This window comes from Agelaius phoeniceus, chromosome 30, assembly GCF_051311805.1.
Source record: "Agelaius phoeniceus isolate bAgePho1 chromosome 30, bAgePho1.hap1, whole genome shotgun sequence".
Taxonomy (NCBI): Eukaryota; Metazoa; Chordata; class Aves; order Passeriformes; family Icteridae; genus Agelaius; species Agelaius phoeniceus.
This window is the reverse complement of record NC_135294.1, coordinates 2,871,290-2,890,005: the sequence shown is the minus strand read 5'-3', so window position 1 is coordinate 2,890,005 and position 18,716 is coordinate 2,871,290. Positions and strand designations below refer to the sequence as shown.

The 18,716-nt window shown below is 51.0% G+C and overlaps 1 protein-coding gene across 2 annotated transcripts in view; it reads right to left on the bottom strand.

Annotated features, from left to right (window-relative positions):
- Positions 1 to 18,716, bottom strand: part of LOXL2 (lysyl oxidase like 2) — an 82,184-nt gene that overhangs the window by 12,465 nt on the left and 51,003 nt on the right. For both annotated transcript variants that reach the window (XM_077191698.1, XM_077191699.1), the window contains 5 exons: positions 18,423 to 18,606; positions 12,017 to 12,168; positions 10,385 to 10,552; positions 6,438 to 6,603; positions 4,007 to 4,250 (listed from right to left, as the gene is read on the bottom strand). In XM_077191698.1, the coding sequence (XP_077047813.1) occupies positions 4,007 to 4,250; positions 6,438 to 6,603; positions 10,385 to 10,552; positions 12,017 to 12,168; positions 18,423 to 18,606 (914 nt within the window). The remainder of the gene's footprint in view (positions 1 to 4,006; positions 4,251 to 6,437; positions 6,604 to 10,384; positions 10,553 to 12,016; positions 12,169 to 18,422; positions 18,607 to 18,716) is intronic.

The window sequence follows — 18,716 nt, the reverse complement described above, 5'->3', positions numbered from 1 at the left end:
TAATCCCAGACTGGTTGGGTGGGGAGGGATTTAAGGATCATTTTGTCCCTGTTCATGGCAGAGACACCTCCCCCTATCCCAGGTTGCTCCAAGCCCTGTCCGACCTGGCCTGGGACATTTATTAAGTCCCTTGCTCCAACTTTTGTGGGATCACAATGTTTTATAGTGACAGGAAGGGCAAAAAATCCACCAAAAAAATCATTCCTTGGAGCAGCCCCATCATTTCCCAGGAATATTTCACACAGGGCTGGCTCTGCCAAGACCTGGCTGCTTTTACTGATTAAATTTTTAAGCAGCAGAATGTGAATTTATCAGCAAAAAAAAACAACAGCTGGAGCAGCTTCTTTCACCCTGCTCAGAGCTGGGTTTTCACCCGGGAGACACTTCCTGATTTTAAACTGGGATTTGTCAGCCCAGCCTGGGGAACATTCCAGCAAAGGCCAGGAGAGAGCCCAGAGTCCGTGTTTAGATCCCTGATTAGCAAAGCCAGACCCAGCAGGGTTTGGGTGAGATTGCACTCCGGGGACATTGGGTTTTTTAAGCCCCACTGCTGGCTCAGCAGAGAGTTAAGCTGAGCTTTAGCCCAACTAGATTGCACGTGGTCAGGGCTGGGCACAGCGGAGTGGGTGATGCTGATGCAACCCCTTGGATTTGAGCCCAGCCTTGGAACTGGGAGCAAATCCAGGGAATGAGGGAGCAGGGAGACAACTGGAGTGGGACCTGAAACCACTCTGTGTCCCCCCAGCTTTGGGAATGGGAATCCCAGCTTTGGGAATGGGAATCCCAGCTTTGGGAATGTCTATCCCAGCTTTGGGATGGGAATCCCAGCTTTGGGAATGCCTGTCAAAGCTATGGGAATGTCTGTTCTAGCTTTTGGAATGGGTATTCCAGCTTTGGGAATGTGTAACCCAGCTTTGGGAATGAGTATCCCAGCTTTGGGAATCCTGATCCCAGCTTTGGGAATGCCGATCCCAGCTTTGAGAATGGGAATCCCAGCTTTGGGAATGCCTATCCCAGCTTTGGGAATGCCGATCCCAGCTTTGGGAATGCCTGTCCCAGCACTGGGAATGGGAATCCCAGCTTTGGGAATGCCTATCCCAGCTTTGGGAATGCCTGTCAAAGCTTTGGGAATGTCTGTCCCAGCTTTGGGAATGTCTATCCCAGCACTGGGAATGCCTATCCCAGTTTTGGGAATGCCCACCCCAGCACTGGGAATGCCTGTCCCAGCACTGGGAATGCCCATCCCAGCTTTGGGAATGTCTATCCCAGCTTTGGGAATGTGTAACCCAGCTTTGGGAATGGGAATCCCAGCTCTGGGAATGCCGATCCCAGCACTGGGAATGCTTATCCCAGCTTTGGGAATGCCTAATCCCAGCTTTGAGAATGTGTAACCCAGCTTTGGGAATGTCAGTCCCAGCTTTGGGAATGCCTATCCCAGCACTGGGAATGCCCATCCCAGCTTTGGGAATGTCCCTCTCAGCCCTGGAGCCCTGCACTGAGACCCAGCAGGGCCCAGCTGCAAAGCTCAGCTCAGAGCGAGGCACAGACAGGGCCTAACTCAGAACCAGTTGTTTAAGAATTAAAAACAAAAAAAAAAAAAAAGAAAAAAAGAGGACAAAAAAAGAAGAAAAATGGGCATAAATCCACTCCTTTCCAGCTGTAAAAATAATCAAGGCTGAAACACTTCCAATCACCATCATTGCTCACGGATTTACAGATGGGGCATGAGCAGAGAGGGAAGGGGAGGAAATTTTTCCTGTGTTTCCCCTCACTAAAAACAAGAAAAAAAAATCCAGAAATTGCCATCTGCCAGAATGAAAAATGAAATCATTTTTCACTCCCTGCTTGGGGTCTTTCCCATTTTTACTCTACTTCCACATCCAAACAGGAGCTCCCAGGGCGGGAGGCAGAGCAGAGGCCCAAGGCCAAGGCCGAGCTGTTGATTTGAGGCAGATTTGGCTCAAATCAATGAATTCAATGCAAGTTTGAGCTTCTCGAGCCTGACTCAGTTTCTGAGCTATGCCTGAGTCACTCCCTGGGATGTTTACACTCTGCTGTTCACAGACTGGAAAGATTGAAGAGGGATTGAGTTCAGCCCTGTCCATCTAAACTGGGTCCAGTTTGGAGCACAGATGGCTCCTGGCCTCTTGCTCACCCTTTCCCATCCCACCTCCCTTCCACTGTGTCCAAAATTGCTCCAAGTTCTCCCTTTACAGTGCTACCTGCACATCTCAGCTCTTTGGGAAGATTATAAAGAACTCTAAGATTTAAAATTTACCACTCTGGTGTTTCCCCAGTTTTTTAAGCAGGACAGGAGCAGGGGGTGCATGGAATTATTTCACTGCCTTTTACCTCAAATAAGGGAAAAATCCACCTTGTACCAGTCCACATTTCACAGCAAAGCACCTGGATGGCCTCCAGCTCCCTTTCCCCCCTCAATTTCCCCAAAACTGTCTTAATTCCTTGAAAAAATGATGCATTTATGGGATGAATTTAGTCAAAAATAAGTGCAAAAACACCTCCCAGCTGCTGAGTTTTAGTGGGGTTGAGTTGCATAAAAAAATGCAGCATTCCAGCATCTTTTTTTGTCCTTTTCCAGGTGAGAAACTGCTCAGGTAACCTGCATGTAGTGGGTGAAGAGTTCCCGTGTCCTGTCTGTGCAAACTCAGCTCCCAGGTGTCAGAAAATCATGGAATGGTTTGGGTTGGAAGGGATTCAAATCCCATCCAGAGCCACCCCTGCCATGGCAGGGACACCTCCCACTGCCCCAGGTTATTCCAGCCTGGCCTTGGGCACTTCCAGGGATCCAGGGGCAGCCCCAGCTCCCTGGGAATTCCACCCCAGCCCCTCCCCAGCCTCATTCCTTCCCAATATCCCAGCCAAATCTCCCCTTTACCAGTAGGAGCCATTCCCTGTGTCCTGTCCCTCCGTCCTTGTCCCCAGCCCCTCTCCAGCTCTCCTGGAGCCCCTTCAGGCCCTGCAAGAGGCTCTGGGCTCTCCTGGAGCCGTCTCCTCTCCAGGTGAACATTCCCAGTTCCCTCAGCCTTTGCTCCCAGCAGAGCTGCTCCATCTCTAATTCACCACAACCACCCCTTCCCCTGTGCCCCAAAATGTCCCTCCAAACCCCCATTTTCCATTTCACACGGCTCAGACAGAAACAATTCCTCTCCTTTCCCTCCTCCCCAGTGCCAGTGGCTGTTTTTGGACCCAGACAATTCCCCCCACCCCACCTACGGGCACAGACTGGAGGCCTGGCCTGAATTCCTACAAAAACCCCACAAATGGCACCTGGGAATGCCCATCCCAGCCCTGGAGCCCTGCACTGAGACCCAGCAGGGCCCAGCTGCAAAGCTCGGCTCAGAGCGGGGCACAGACAGCGCCTAATTCAGAACTGCTTAAGAGCTGAATGAAGAAAGAGCCCAAGGAAGAACGAATTCCCAAAATCCAGGGAATGTTGCTTACAACCACCAAACTGAGGGGCAAACCGGGACAAACTGGGACAAAGCTGGGACAAAACCAGGACAAAACCATGACAAAACTGGGACAAAGGTGGGACAAAACCAGGACAAAACCAGGACAAAACTGGGACAAAACCGGGACAAAGCTGGGACAAAACCAGGATAAAGCTGGGACAAAGCTGGGACAAAGCTGGGACAGAACCAGGACAAAACCATGACAAAACTGGGACAAAGCTAGGACAAAACCAGGACAAAACTGGGACAAAACCGGGACAAAGCTGGGACAAAACTGGGACAAAGCTGGGACAAAACTGGAACAAAATTGGGACAAAACTTGGACAAAACTGGGACAAAACTTGGACAAAACTGGGACAAAACTTGGACAAAATCGGGACAAAACCAGGATAAAGCTGGGACAAAACTGGGACAAAACTGGGACAAGCTGGGACAAAACTGGGACAAAGCTGGGACAAGATTTCCCTGCGGCAGCAGGAGAAGGACAGGGTGGTGACAGGGAGGGTGACAGGGAGCCCGGGTGTGGCACCCACCGGTGGCAGTCATGCCACACCCAGGCGTGGCGGCCGTTCTTGGGCCTGAAGTCGGACTGGCCGTTGTTGTGGATCTGGGAGCTGAAGCGCAGCAGGCGCCGGTAGTCCGAGGTCAGCGAGGTGTTGTGGGCCGAGCTGGCCAGGCAGTTCTCCTCCAGGGCACACTGCAGCAGGAACATGGGCCTGTCCTCCAGGTAGGCCGTCTGCTCCACCAGCTCCGCGTTCAGCACCAGGTCAGGGGCGGCTGCAGTGAGGGATGGGCGGTTTAAATGAAATAAAATCACCCCGAAAGCGTTGCGGTGCGATTTCAGGATTTACCCCAGAACCCGGGTCCCTCCCTGATAATTCCCTGCCAGGTGTGTCAGTCCCCTCTCCTTCCCCTCCCAGCACTGTCTGTCAGTCCTGGCATTCCAGAAGGGCCTCGAGTGACTGGGCAGATCCAAAGGATGCCCTCTACCCCTGGGGGGCCCTGGGCCATCCAGGTGTCCTTTGTCCCTTTGTCCCTCCCCTCCTGTCCCTGCTTGGTGGCTCCCTGCCCCTTCCCTGCCCCTCTCCCCGGGCTTCAAAGGAGCAGCAGCCACGGGCTCAGGGAGTTCTGTGGGAGCTGGTGCTGCATTCAGAGGCCTGAGGGCCAGAATAAAGCTCTGGATCCAAAGCCTCCCTCAGAACCGGCTCCTTTCCTTCACCATGGCCTGAAAGCTTCTCCACAGAGGGAAACCTGAGGGGCAGCCCCTGGTATGGGGGGAAGCTCCATCCCAGCAGCACCAGAGCTCCTGCAGGCCTGGACTTGTCTGCAGGGCCCAGCTGCAGCACCCAGGCAGCCCAAAGTGTCTGTGGGGTGAAACACCACACACCCAGGCAGCCCAAAGTGTCTGTGGGGTGAAACACCACACACCCAGGCAGCCCAAAGTGTCTGTGGGGTGAAACACCACACACCCAGGGAGGCAAAAGTGTCTGAGGGGTGAAACACCACACACCCAGCCAGGCAAAAGTGTCTGTGGGGGGAAACACCCCAGTGCTGCTGTTTGGTTCAGCACCAAGGGCCAGACAAGCCAAGGCACATCCTGTCCATAATATTGGTGATATTCCAATATGAAAGTGGCTGCTGGAGGTGCAGGATGGTTCTGCCACCGAGTTCCTCAGGCTCACTCAATGCTAATCAGAGGCCATGGAATGACCTGACATGGAATGCTAATCAGACTCACTCAGTGCTAATTGGAGGGCCATGAAATGGTTTGGCTGGGAAGGGGTTTTAAAGATCAGGCACTTCCAGCCCCAACACCTCCCACTATCCCAGGTTGCTCCAAGCCCTGTCCAACCTGGCCTTGGACATTTCCAGGGATGGGGCAGCCACAGCTTCTATGGAGAATCCATTCCAGCCCCTCCCCACCCTCCCAGGGAAGGATTTCTCCTGAATATCCAATCTAATCCTACTCTGAGTTTGAGCAGGAAAAGCCTGGTGGGAAGTAATTCACCATATGGGAATATGGACCTTAAATCCCATCCCATTCCACCCCTGCCATGGGCAGGGACATCTTCCACTGTCCCAGGTGGCTCCAAGCTGGCCTTGGACACTTCCAGGGATGGGACAACCACAGCTCCTCTGGGAATTCCATCCCAGGACCTCACCACAGCCCCAGGGCAGAATTTATCCCCAGTATTCCCTCCAACCCTGTCCTCTGGCAGTAGGAAGCCATTCCTCCTTATCCCATAATTCCAGCTCCTGATCAAGTTCCCTCGCCACTCTCAAAAAGAACAATTTCTCCTGAATATCCAAATTAATCCTACTCTTGAGTTTGAGTCGGAAAAGCCTGGGGGGGAACCATTGACCATATGGGAGTAGTTGACCTTAAATCCCATGCCATGCCATGCCGTGCCGTGCTGTGCCGTATCATGCTGTGCCGTCCCATCCCATCCCATCCCATCCCATCCCATCCCATCCCATCCCATCCCATCCCATCCCATCCCACCCTATCCCATCCCATCCCATCCCATCCCATCCCATCCCATCCCATCCCATCCCATCCCATCCCATCCCATCCCATGGATCCCATCCCATGGATCCTATGGATCCCATCCCATGGATTTCATCCAATGAATCCCATCCGATGAATCCCATGAATCCCATGAATCCCATGAATCCCATGGATCCCATCCCATGAATCCCAACCCATCCCATGAATCCCATCAATCCCATCCCATCCCATTCCATCGCATCCCATCCCATGGATCCCATCCCACCCCACCCCACCACAGGGACACCTTCCACAATCCCAGCTCGCTCCAAGCTGCCCTTGGACACTCCCAGGGCCGGGGCAGCCACAGCCAGAACCTCTCAGGGAGTTAAAATTCCATGCTGTTTTGACGTATCCAGGTCCCCCCGTTCCCCTGCACATCCCCGTTGCCCAGGGGGTGGATCCCGGTCACTCACTCTCGGAGCAGGACACGCCGGCCCCGAAGCGTCCCCCTCCCCTGGGGCAGGACACGTGGGCGCCGTCGTGCCGGCAGTGGGACAGGGACATCTCTGTCCCCGAGCACTTCACCCCGCTCATCACCACGTCGTCGGCGCTGACGTCCCCGTGCCAGTACCACGTTTCCTGGGCAAAAAAAAAAGGCAGGAAAAGGCATTTCACACATTCCTTGGGGGTTAGTGGCTCTTAGGGGAATATCTACCTGCCTGAAGTGGGGATTCTCCCACCAGGGAAGATCAGGGCAAGGCCCCACATTATCCAGGAGGATCTTGACAAAGGATGGTTCAACAGGGGACTCAGGGAAGCTGAAGTTTTGTCACCAAATCCTTAAAAACCTTGAACCCCATCCAGTCCCACCCCATGCCATGGAGAGGAACACCTCTCACTATCCCAGGTTGTTTAAACCTGGTTTTGGGCACATCCAGGGATCCAGGGGCAGCCACAGCCTCTCTGGGAATTTCATCCCAGGACCTCGCCACTGTTCCAGAGATTAATTTATTCCCAATATCCCATCTAACTCTGTCCACTGGCAAGGAAGAATTTATTCCCAATATCCCATCTAACTCTGTCCTCTGGCAGTGGGAAATTTATTCCCAATATCCCATCTAACTCTGTCCTCTGGCAGTGGGAAATTTATTCTCAATATCCCATCTAACTCTGTCCTCTGGCAAGGAAGAATTTATTCCCAATATCCCATCTAACTCTGTCCTCTGGCAGTGGGAAATTTATTCCCAATATCCCATCTAACTCTCTCCTCTGGCAGGGAAGAATTTATTACCAATATCCCATCTAACTCTGCCCTCTGGCAGTGGAAAATTTATTCTCAATATCCCATCTAACACTGTCCTCTGGCAGGGAAGAATTTATACCCAATATCCCATCTAACTCTGTCCTCTGGCAAGGAAGAATTTATTCCCAATATCCCATCTAACTCTCTCCTCTGGCAGTGGGAAGCCATTCCTCCTTGTCCCACCATTCCAGTTCCTGATGAAACTTCCTCTCCTCTCATCCTCCCCCAGTTTTACCAAACTCATGACACAACATCAACTCCCAAACCCCAAAACGTGGGAGAAGGGGAGGGGAGAAAGAATCTAAAAAACTCCTCTGAGATGCGTCCATGCCCGAGCTGGGAGCAGTTTCCAGGAAAAGAAACCCCCGGTGTCCCCCGGCTCCCGTTGCCCCCGGCTGTTTGGGAAGGCTGGGAGCACACAGGGCTGCCCTGTTCTGCACACTGGGGCTTTATGCTCCAGAGCTGGGGCAGTAAAAGAGCCTTTTCTGTTCCAAATTCCAGCAGCCTCAGCTCAGGGAAAAAATGCCTTTTCCTCGCTGGACTCCCAGGGCTGTGTCAACAGAGCCAGGCAGTCGGAAAGGCCACGCTCAGGGATGTGGAGATCCTCAGCTCCCAGGGTTTGATGGGGGGAAATCAGCTGGAGGAAGCAGCTGGGGCAGGGAATGGCTCCAGCAGCATGTGGGCAGCTCCAGCCTCCTTCCTGCTGGGTGTCCAAGCCCTGAGTGTCCCCTGGGGATCTGCAGATCCCTCCCTGGCCATGGAGAATGGTTGGGATCTGTCCATGAGCCCAGGGTGGCAGAGGTCATGGAATGGTTTGGATTGCTCATCCCATGGGCAGGGACACTTTCCACCAGCCCAGCTCACTCCAAGCCCTGTCCAGCCTGGCCTGGGACACTCCCAGGGGTGGGGCAGAACTGAGGGGTCATTCCTGGCCATGCTGGAGCAGGGAGGGTTTGGGGCAGGGAGGAGCAGGGAATTCATGGGGCTGCACCCAGGGCAGCACCAGAGCAACTCCAGGAGCAAAATCTCATTTTTTCAGGAGACCTGACCCCAGTTTGAACCTGACCTCTGCATTTCAGGGAGGGACAAGAACCTGCATGCAGCCACCAGCCCAAGTAGGGACTGGTGAATGTCAGGAAACCTGAGCTGTGAGAAAACAGGGAAGAAGAGAACTCAGGGAAGTAGAATGTTTATCACCAAATCCTTAAAAATCTTAAAACTCATCCAGTCCCACCTAGGCAGGGACACCTCCCCCTATCCCAGGTTGCTCCAAGCCCTGTCCAACCTGGCCTTGGACATTTCCAGGGATGAGGCAGCCACAGCTTCTATAGAGAATCCATTCCAGCCCCTCCCCACCCTCCCAGGGAAGGATTTCTCCTGAATATCCAATCTAATCCTACTCTGAGTTTGAGCAGGAAAAGCCTGGTGGGGAACAATTCACCATATGGGAATATGGGCCTTAAATCCCATCCCATTCCACCCCTGCCATGGGCAGGGACACCTTCCACTGTCCCAGGTGGCTCCAAGCTGGCCTTGGACACTTCCAGGGATGGGACAACCACAGCTCCTCTGGGAATTCCATCCCAGGACCTCACCACAGCCCCAGGGCAGAATTTATTCCCAGTATTCCCTCCAACCCTGCCCTCTGGCAGTAGGAAGCCATTCCTTCCTATGCCATCATTCCAGTTCCTGATCAAGTTCCTTCATTTTTTATCCTCCAGAGCTCCATCTACTCCAAACCCCCACCTCCACAGTGTTGTACAACGAGATTTTACTCTCAAGGTCTTTCCAGTTCCACTCTTCGTTGCAATGTGATTTCAGGTTTACTGCAGAGCTTCAGATCCCTCCCTGATAATTCCCTGCCAGCTGTGTCAGTCCCCTCTCCTGCCCCTCCCAGCACTGTCTGTCAGTCCTGGCATTCCAGAAGGGCCTCGAGTGATTGGGCAGATCCAAAGGATGCCCTCTACCCCTGGGGGGCCCTGGGCCATCCAGGTGTCCTTTGTCCCTTTGTCCCTCCCCTCCTGTCCCTGCTTGGTGCCTCCCTGCCCCTTCCCTGCCCCTCTCCCCGGGGTTAAAGGAGCAGCAGCCACGGGCTCAGGGAGTTCTGTGGGAGCTGGTGCTGCATTCAGAGGCCTGAGGGCCAGAATAAAGCTCTGGATCCAAACCCTCCCTCAGAACCGACTCCTTTCCTTCACCATGGCCTGAAAGCTTCTCCACAGAGGGAAACCTGAGGGGCAGCCCCTGGTATGGGGGGAAGCTCCATCCCAGCAGCACCAGAGCTCCTGCAGGCCTGGACTTGTCTGCAGGGCCCAGCTGCAGCACCCAGGCAGGCCAAAGTGTCTGTGGGGTGAAACACCACACACCCAGCAGCCAAAAGTGTCTGTGGGGTGAAACACCACACACCCAGGCAGCCCAAAGTGTCTGTGGGGTGAAACACCACACACCCAGCAGCCCAAAGTGTCTGTGGGGTGAAACAGCACACACCCAGGCAGGCAAAAGTGTCTGTGGGTGAAACACCACACACCCAGGCAGCCCAAAGTGTCTGTGGGGTGAAACACCACACACCCAGGCAGCCCAAAGTGTCTGTGGGGTGAAACACCACAGTTGCTGCTGTTTGGTTCAGCACCAAGGGCCAGACAAGCTCAGGCAGGTCCTGTCTGGCTGTATTGGTAAATATTGCTATAACTCTTGAAGCTCCTTTTGGAATGACCCTTCCTCCTCCTCCTCCTCCTCCTCCTCCTCCTCCAGCACCCCCAGCCCACCCATCCAGATGTGAGGCCCAGGCAGGGGCTGGGTTTGGGTTAATATTAGAGTTAGGGTTAGGCTTAAAGTTAAGGTTAGAGTTAGGGTTAAGGTTAGGGTTAGGGTTGTGGTCAGGGTTAGGGTTGGGGTTAGGTTTAGGTTTAGGGTTAGGTTTAGGGTTAGGGTTAGGGTTAAGGTTAGCGTTAGGTTTGGGGTTAGGGTTTGGTTTGGGGTTAGGTTTAGGTTTAGGGTTAGGGTTGGGGTTAGGTTTAGGTTTAGGGTTTGGTTTGGGGTTAGGTTTAAGTTTAGGGTTAAGGTTACATTTAGGTTTAGCGTTAGGGTTAGGGTTAGGTTTAGGGGTGTGACAGGGCTCACCTGGAAGGCGTGGCTGGCAAAGCCCAGCCCCAGCTGCCTGCACACCACCATGGCCTCCACGGTGCCCCAGTTGTGGCTGCAGACCGTGCCCCACCTCAGGGTCCCGTTGCGCTCGGCCAGCACCTCCACACGGCCCTCGTAGGGGTTGCGGCCCCCGCTCAGGCGAAGCTGCAGGACACAGAACCCCTCAATCCACTGCCAACTTCCAAGGGAGAGGGCAGCAGGTGGGGAAGGAGGTTTTTTTCCCCCAAATTTTGGAATCATTGATGTCCCTGGCTGGAAGTGACCTGGGTGCTGCACAGCAGAAAACTCCCCCTTGAACACGGAGCTGGAGAAACCCTGGTGAGGGATTTCCCATCCACAGTGGGAATTCTGACAGGCAAAAAGGGGGGGTGCTTTTAGGGGGGATTGACCTGTAGGGATTGACCTGTAGGGATTCACAAATTGTGACCTTTTGGCTGCATCTTTGTGCTGGAATCTGCTTCCAGTCAAGGCCTGACATTCCTGACATAGAACTGGGACATTGACACGTTGGCTGTGAATGAAACATCCACAGGCTGGATGAGGAGTCAGGAAAAGATGAACACATTCCCAAATCTTTCATGGGGAAAATGACTCAGGGCACTCTGGCTGTGTCCCACCTTTGTGTGGGATCAGGAGGGGGTCCCCAAGGGGAAGGCCATGGGAAACCATCCAGGCATGGAACAGCACTGGGAGTCTCCCCTGGGTTTGAGCTCAGGGAGTTCAGCTCCTCTCCCACCTTGGCAGGGGCTGGTCCAGCCAAGCCTGGCAGTTCAATGGGTTGGACCAGCTGCAGGAATTCCCTGGGAAAGCTTTCCTTCCCTGCTCCTTCAGACCTTTGGAAGGAGCACTCAGAGGAATCTGTGTCTGGTTCATGCAGCTAGCACAGAATCATGGAATAGTTGCCTTGGAAAAGGTTGAAAATTGGGTTAAAAATCATTCAGTGCCACCTCCTGCCATGGGCAGGGACCTTGGATCATCCCAGATTGCTCCAAACTCCTTCAAACCCGGCCTTCCTCATTTCAGGACTCTGAGACTGTCGCCATGATATTTTATGAAAAATCCCTTTGCCAGGATTTTTCTCCTGAGAAGCTGAGAAGCCTCAGAGGAAAAGAAAAACAATAATTATCTGCTGCTGTGGAATGCCACAGGTGCATCTGTGATTGGTCTCATGGGGTTGTTTCTAATTGATGGCCAATCACAGTCCAGCTGTTTCAGACTCTCTGGCCAGCCACAAAATTTTATTATCATTCCATTCCTTTCCTTGCAAGCTTTTTGATGAAATCTTTTCTTCTATTATTTTAGTATAGTTTTAATATATAATTTTCTTTTAATATAATATATATCATAAAATAATAAATCAGCCTTCTGAAACATAAAGTCAAGATTCTCATCTCTTCCCTCGTCCTGGGACCCCTGCAAACACCACATGAGGCGAGTTCAGGGGAGCACAAAACCCACATAAAATGGGACACTCATCCTCCTTTCCCCTCCTTTTTTAGGTAAAACCTGAATTAAATACTCATGGCTTGGGTGAAATGATTCCTGCCCGATTCCTGCCCAAAATTCCCAGCCAAAATTCCCTCCCACCCGGATCCCTCAGCTCCTCACCTGGTTCTGGAAGCCCATGGCTGGCACATTGCACCTCACAGCAGCATCTTCCTCGTGGTTGCAGCCCTGGGACTCGGTGTTGAACTTGCAGTCCGTGACCGACTTCTCAAAGCCCGTGCAGTCGATCTCGTTCAGGTGGATGGGACCCATTCCTTGGGGAAAAAAACAGGGGAAAAAGTCCTTTTGTGTGGTGAGGGGATACCCCAGCAGGTTGTGAACGCCACAGTGACCTCCAGCATTCAAAACTTGGAAAAAATCTGCTGATTTTTTGTAAAAATAAACCAAAAATCTGTGAAATTATCGTTATAATTTCACCGTTAAATTCTTTCCAGTATTCTCTGCAACTCAAGCATGCAAGAATCCCAGGAAAAAACCAAGTTTCCACTGTTTCATAATTTACAAACTTCAGCTGTAGGGATTCACAAATTGTGACCTTCTGGCTGGGTCTTTGTGCTGGAATCTGCTTCCAGTCAAGGCCTGACATTCCTGACATAGAACTGGGACATTGACACCTTGGCTGTGAATGAAACATCCCCAGCGTGGATGAGGAGTCAGGAAAAGAAATCTGGGGCAGGTTGAGGATTCCAGCACTGAGGGAAACAGCAGAGAACAATTGCAGAGAATGGGCTTGAGGTGCTGGCAGAAAAATGGAATAATTTGGGTCTTCCCAGGATAAGTAGCAGCAGAAAATTGAAATTTCCATCAGAAAAGCATGGAAGGGAATGATCCTCCTGCAAAACTCAGCTCCTGCTTCCAAAACTGGTTAGAAAGAACAACAAGGCAGAGATGTGAATGTGCTGGGTTTAATTTCACCCACAATTTATTAATGGGGTTTGGCCAACTTGGCCAGCCCTGTGTCCATCCTCCCACCACAGCTGGGCAGGGTGGGAGGACATTCCTGGGGGAGGCTGCTGGGAATGGGAATTTTGTCCTTTGTTTTTGCCTCTCTCATTAAAATCCTGTCTGTGGTTCCCATCTGGAGCTGGCAGCACTTCCCAGTCATTCTGCAGCCACCAAAGGGCTGAGGGGGATAAAGCCCTGACCAGAAGTGGAGGGAGAAGCTCCAGGAACGCAGGGGGGAGCCAGGCCAACATTCCCAGCCTGGCAAAGCCACTCCAGTGGGATGACAAGGATGACAAAGATGACAAAGGACAAGGGCAGGGCCTCTCTGAGCCAGAGAACCCTGGCAGGGCTGCTCTTCTTGGGGAAATGATGGCACATGGGGGCACAGAAATGGAGCCAAATGTTGAAATGTGAGGAAAATTGCATTTCCTTCCATGCCATTGCACTTAAAAACCCCCAGGATTAGGCTTGTCCATCCAACATTTGCCTTCACCTACTCCTTGGGGTTTAATTCCATGTTCTCCCTCCCAGGATATCAACACATCCATGTGTCACTGACATATTTTCTGAAAAATCTCTTTGCCCAGGATTCTTCTCCTGAGAAGATGAGAAGCCTCAAAAAAAAAAAAAAAAAAAACAATAATTATCTGATTTGCTTCTCCTGTGTTTTGCTGCTTTGGAATGTGGTTGGAGATAGTTTATCCAACATGTGAATTGTTTTCATTTAATGACCAATCGCAGTCAGGCTGTGTTGGGACTCTGGAAGGAGTCACCAGTTTTTCTTTATTATCTTTTAGCCTTCTGTCTGTATCCTTTCTGTATTCTTTAGTATAGTCTAGTATAGCATTCTTTGATATACTATAGATCATAAAATAATCAATTAGTGTAGAGAGCTTTTTAGATAATTGGTTAGCTGAGAAAAGACATTTCGATGTGATACCAATGGACAAAGATAAGAAAAACAAGCTAAGAACTGAGCAACCAGTGCCCAATTACTAACGAAAGTCACAGTGACCTTCCCTAAAACGAGAAGACGAGAGAGAAAATCGCTTGCCAGAAAATACAGTTATCTTAAATAGAAAAATTAGAAGAATGCAAACATAGAAACAAAATAATTGTTAGAAAATAAAAAAAAGTGTAGTTAATCTAAGTGTGCTTTAACCAATAATGAGCTCAACTTTTGCAATATGTATAAGCTTCATTAACACCAATATAAATATAAGTAAGCTTTCAATAAACTTCGAAATTTGCTATTCATCGCATATAGTGTGTCACATTTCTCCTGCCGTTCACGACAAATTAGCCTTGTGAAAACAGGGAGTCAGATGCATCACCCCTGCCTTCAGTGGGGGTCTCTGAAAATACCACATCCATGAGCTCTGGGCTCAGTGTCTCATCCTCTTGTGGAAATAAGGGTGAATTGTTTAATCTGGGTCCATGAAAGGTGGAGAGATCCTCCTCCCACACCCTGAGCTCTGTGGAAGCCACTGCTCTCCCACTTTGTCTTAACTTTCTCCAGGCAGCACTGACAGAAGCAGAGCACACAGTCTCAAAGCTGTGCCAAGGGAAATACAGGTTGGATATTAGGAAAAAAGGTTTTATGGAAAGAGTGATAAAGTTCTGGAATGTTCTGCCCAGGGAGGTGGTGGAGTCACCATCCCTGGGTGTGTTTAACAAAGCCTGGATGTGGCACTGGGTGCCAGGGTTTGGGTGAGGGGCTGGGGCTGGGTTGGACTCGATGATCTTGAAGGTCTCTTCCAACCTGGGGATTCTGTGAATTCTGTGAATTTTGTGAATTCTGTAAATTCTGTGAATGCTGTGAATTCTGTAAATTCTGTGAATGCTGTGAATTCTGTGAATTCTGTGAACTGGGACTCCCAGTTCAGCCACTGGAAGCTGATTTAGCTGTGAAATCCAACCTCCCACACCCATGGTGAAGCTGCTCCTTCAAAGCACCCTGAGAAACCCCAAATTCCCTGGGGTGCAGCTGGAACAGAATAAAATGTGAACAGGGACACGGCGTGGAGAGCTTGGAGAGCTCCCTGAGCATCCAGGGCCAGAAAAATCTCCTTTTCCAACCAAAACAGGACCCTCTGGCTGCTGGAGGGACATCACCCATCCCAAGGGACACTCCTGACAGGGAGCACTGATGGATGAGCAGAAGGGAAAGGAAAAAAAACGGGAAGGGAAGCGTGTGGGAAGGCAGAGGGGGATTCCAGGCTGTGGAACAGCGCGTTCCACGTTCTCCTCCCGCACGTGGCAGCCCCAGGATGATGAAGCTGTTTCCTACATGCCCTTAAACACATCAGCAAATTCCAGCCCGCCACAAAGAGAGTTTTTGGCAAATCCAGTGGATTTGGTCAAGTTTTAAAGCTTCCCAGACTCAGGACACCCACGTGTTTTTTCCTTCTCTCCCCTTCTCTAAGCTGAAGGAATTTCCCCCATTCCTTTAGTCTCAAAATTTCCCCCATTCCTTTCTTTTCGAATTTTCCCCCATTCCTTTAGTCTCAAAATTTCCCCCATTCCTTTCTTTTCGAATTTTCCCCCATTCCTTTAGTCTCAAAATTTCCCCCATTCCTTTCTTTTCAAATTTTTCTCCCATTCCTTTAGTCTCAAAATTTCCCCCATTCCTTTCTTTTCAAATTTTCCCCCATTCCTTTAGTCTCAAAATTTCCCCCATTCCTTTCTTTTCGAATTTTCCCCCATTCCTTTAGTCTCAAAATTTCCCCCATTCCTTTCTTTTCGAATTTTCCCCCATTCCTTTATTCTCAAAATTTCCCCCATTTCTTTTTTCTCACAACAAAGATTTGGTGTAATTTTTTTTTTTTGTTACTCTCACAAAAAGGATTTGGTGTCTTTGGTTTTTTTGTGATTCTCACAACAAGGGCTTGGTGTCATTTTTTTTAAATTATTCTCCCAAGGGTTTGGTGTCTTTATTTTTGTTATTCTCACAACAAGGATTTGGTGTCTTTTTTTGGTTATTCCCACAAGGTCATGGTGTCTTCTGATTTTTTGTTGTTTTTTCTTTGGTTATTTTCACAACAAGGGTTTGGTTGAAATTTTTAAATTTTTAATTTTAAATTTTTTTATTCTGACAACAACGATTTGGTGTAATTTTTTTTTAATTTTTTTTTTTTTTTTTTTTTATTTCCAGCCCGGGAGCAGGCTGTGGGAATCACCAGGTGGTTTCAGTTCACCTTTGACCACTTTTTGGGATTTAAACCAACTCCCAAAGACAGGAAATCCAAACCCAAACCTGGCTCTGAGCTGTTCAAATGCCCTTCTATTTATAATGAGCTAAATTACTGTCCTGCTCTTAAATTGGAGCGTTTGAAGTCTGACTCCAGGACTCATTTTTTGCCAGGAACCTTCTAGTAATGCATTACATCATAGTCTGGTTCTGGAGAACTCAAAGGGAATTTCAGAGCAGCAGATGAGATAATTAGGAATTAATTACTGGAACAATGACGAGTTGTTAAGAATTAATTACTGGGATGCTGAGTTTGACCTTTTGCTCAGGAACAGCTGCCTGATCAAAAGGTCAAACTCATCATCCTCAGGCTTTTTTTTTCAGGGAATCTTTTTAAGTCACAGAATTCCAGTCTGGCCCCAAGAGACTCATTAAGGTTAGGGAAGAAGTTCCTGGTCCTCAAATTGAACATCCCGACGAAAATCCACCGTGCCCTGAGTCATGGGATGTTCCTGAGGGTGGAACATTCCTTAATTCAGGGCACCGGTGAAAGGAATGAGGGATTTGTCTTTACAAACAAGCTGTGGGCCTGCTGATGAATAAAACTGGATACTGAGAGATGAAAGAAACAATGGGAGGAACCATAAATTCCATAGGAATTCCACTGATGGACACAAGGAAAAGACAAAGGGGGGATAGATTAGAAGGGGGTCTGTATTAGGGGATTTGGGAAGTCTGTGCCTCTCAAGTACCTCAGCCAGTGGGGAATGAGAGAGAGAAATTAGGATTAAAAGGAGTCTGCATCCTCCAAAAATTTGAGACCCCCATGGCCTCTCCTCTTATTTGCATAAAGTACCAGGACTCCTCTGTCTCCTTTTTGGACATAAACCTCTGGTGTTTGGTGGATGAATTTGGTGTCTGGTGTTTGGGGATGAATTTGGGGATGAATTTGGGATTTGGGGATGAATTTGGTGTCTGGTGCTTGGGGATGAATTTGGTGTTTGGTGGATGAATTTGGTATCTGGGGGATGAATTTGGTTTCTGGTGCTTGGGGATGAATTTGGTGTTTGGGGATGAATTTGGTGTCAGGTGTTTGAGGATGAATTTGGTGTTTGGGGATGAATTTGGTGTTTGGGGATGAATTTGGTGTTTGGGGATGAATTTGGTGTTTGGGGATGAATTTGGTGTTTGGGGATGAATTTGCTTACTGGTGTTTGGGGATGAATTTGGGGTCTAGTGTTTGGTGGATGAATTTGGTGTTTGGGGATGAATTTGGTGTCTGGTGTTTGAGGATGAATTTGGTGTCAGGTGTTTGGGGATGAATTTGGTGTCTGGGGATGAATTTGGTGTCAGGTGTTTGGGGATGAACCCTCCAGAGCCCAGGGCTCCCTGAAGCGTAGTGGAGCTCCCTGGAGCATAGTGGAGCTCCCCGGAGCTGTGGTGGAGCTCCCTGGAGCGTGGTGGAGCTCCCTGGAGCGTGGTGGAGCTCCCTGGAGCATGCTGGAGCTCCCTGGAGCTGTGGTGGAGCTCCCTGGAGCTGTGGTGGAGCTCCCTGGAGCGTAGTGGAGCTCCCTGGAGCATGGTGGAGCTCCCTGGAGCTGTGGTGGAGCTCCCTGGAGCATGGTGGAGCTCCCTGGAGCTGTGGTGGAGCTCCCTGGAGCGTAGTGGAGCTCCCTGGAGCGTGGTGGAGCTCCCTGGAGCATGGTGGAGCTCCCTGGAGCTGTGGTGGAGCTCCCTGGAGCTGTGGTGGAGCTCCCTGGAGCATGCTGGAGCTCCCTGGAGCTGTGGTGAAGCTCCCTGGAGCTGTGGTGGAGCTCCCCAGAGCTGTGGTGGAGCTCCCTGGAGCATGGTGGAGCTCCCTGGAGCTGTGGTGGAGCTCCCTGGAGCTGTGGTGGAGCTCCCTAGAGCATGGTGGAGCTCCCTGGAGCATGGTGGAGCTCCCTGGAGCTGTGGTGGAGCTCTCTGGAGCTGTGGTGGAGCTCCCTGGAGCATGCTGGAGCTCCCTGGAGCTGTGGTAGAGCTCCCTGGAGCTGTGGTAGAGCTCCCTGGAGCGTGGTGGAGCTCCCTGGAGCTGTGGTGGAGCTCCCTGGAGCTGTGGTAGAGCTCCCTGGAGCTGTGGTGGAGCTCCCTGGAGCTGTGGTGGAGCTCCCTGGAGCATGGTGGAGCTCCCTGGAGCTGTGGTGGAGCTCCCTGGAGCTGTGGTGGAGCTCCCTGGAGCATGCTGGAGCTCCCTGGAGCGTGCTGGAGCTCCCTGGAGCTGTGGTGGAGCTCCTTGGAGCGTGGTGGAGCTCCCTGGAGCGTGGTGGAGCTCCCTGGAGCATGCTGGAGCTCCCTGGAGCGTGCTGGAGCTCCCTGGAGCGTGCTGGAGCTCACCTTGGCCCAGCCTGGCTCCCGTGATGGCCTCCTTGGCGCTGCCGAAGCCCAGCTCTCGGCACACCACGCTGGCTGACACCAGGTTCCAGTTGTCGTCGCACACCGTGCCCCACTCCCCGTTCTTCAGCACCTCCACGCGGCCTTCGCCCGTGTTGGCTCCTCCCTTCAGCCTCACCAGGGGCTGCTGCAAGACACAGACACAGGAGTGGTGATGCCCTTTGGGTTCTGCCTTTGTTATAAATGCAGAATTTACAGAATTCACAGAATTCACAGAATCACTGGGTTGGAAGAGAC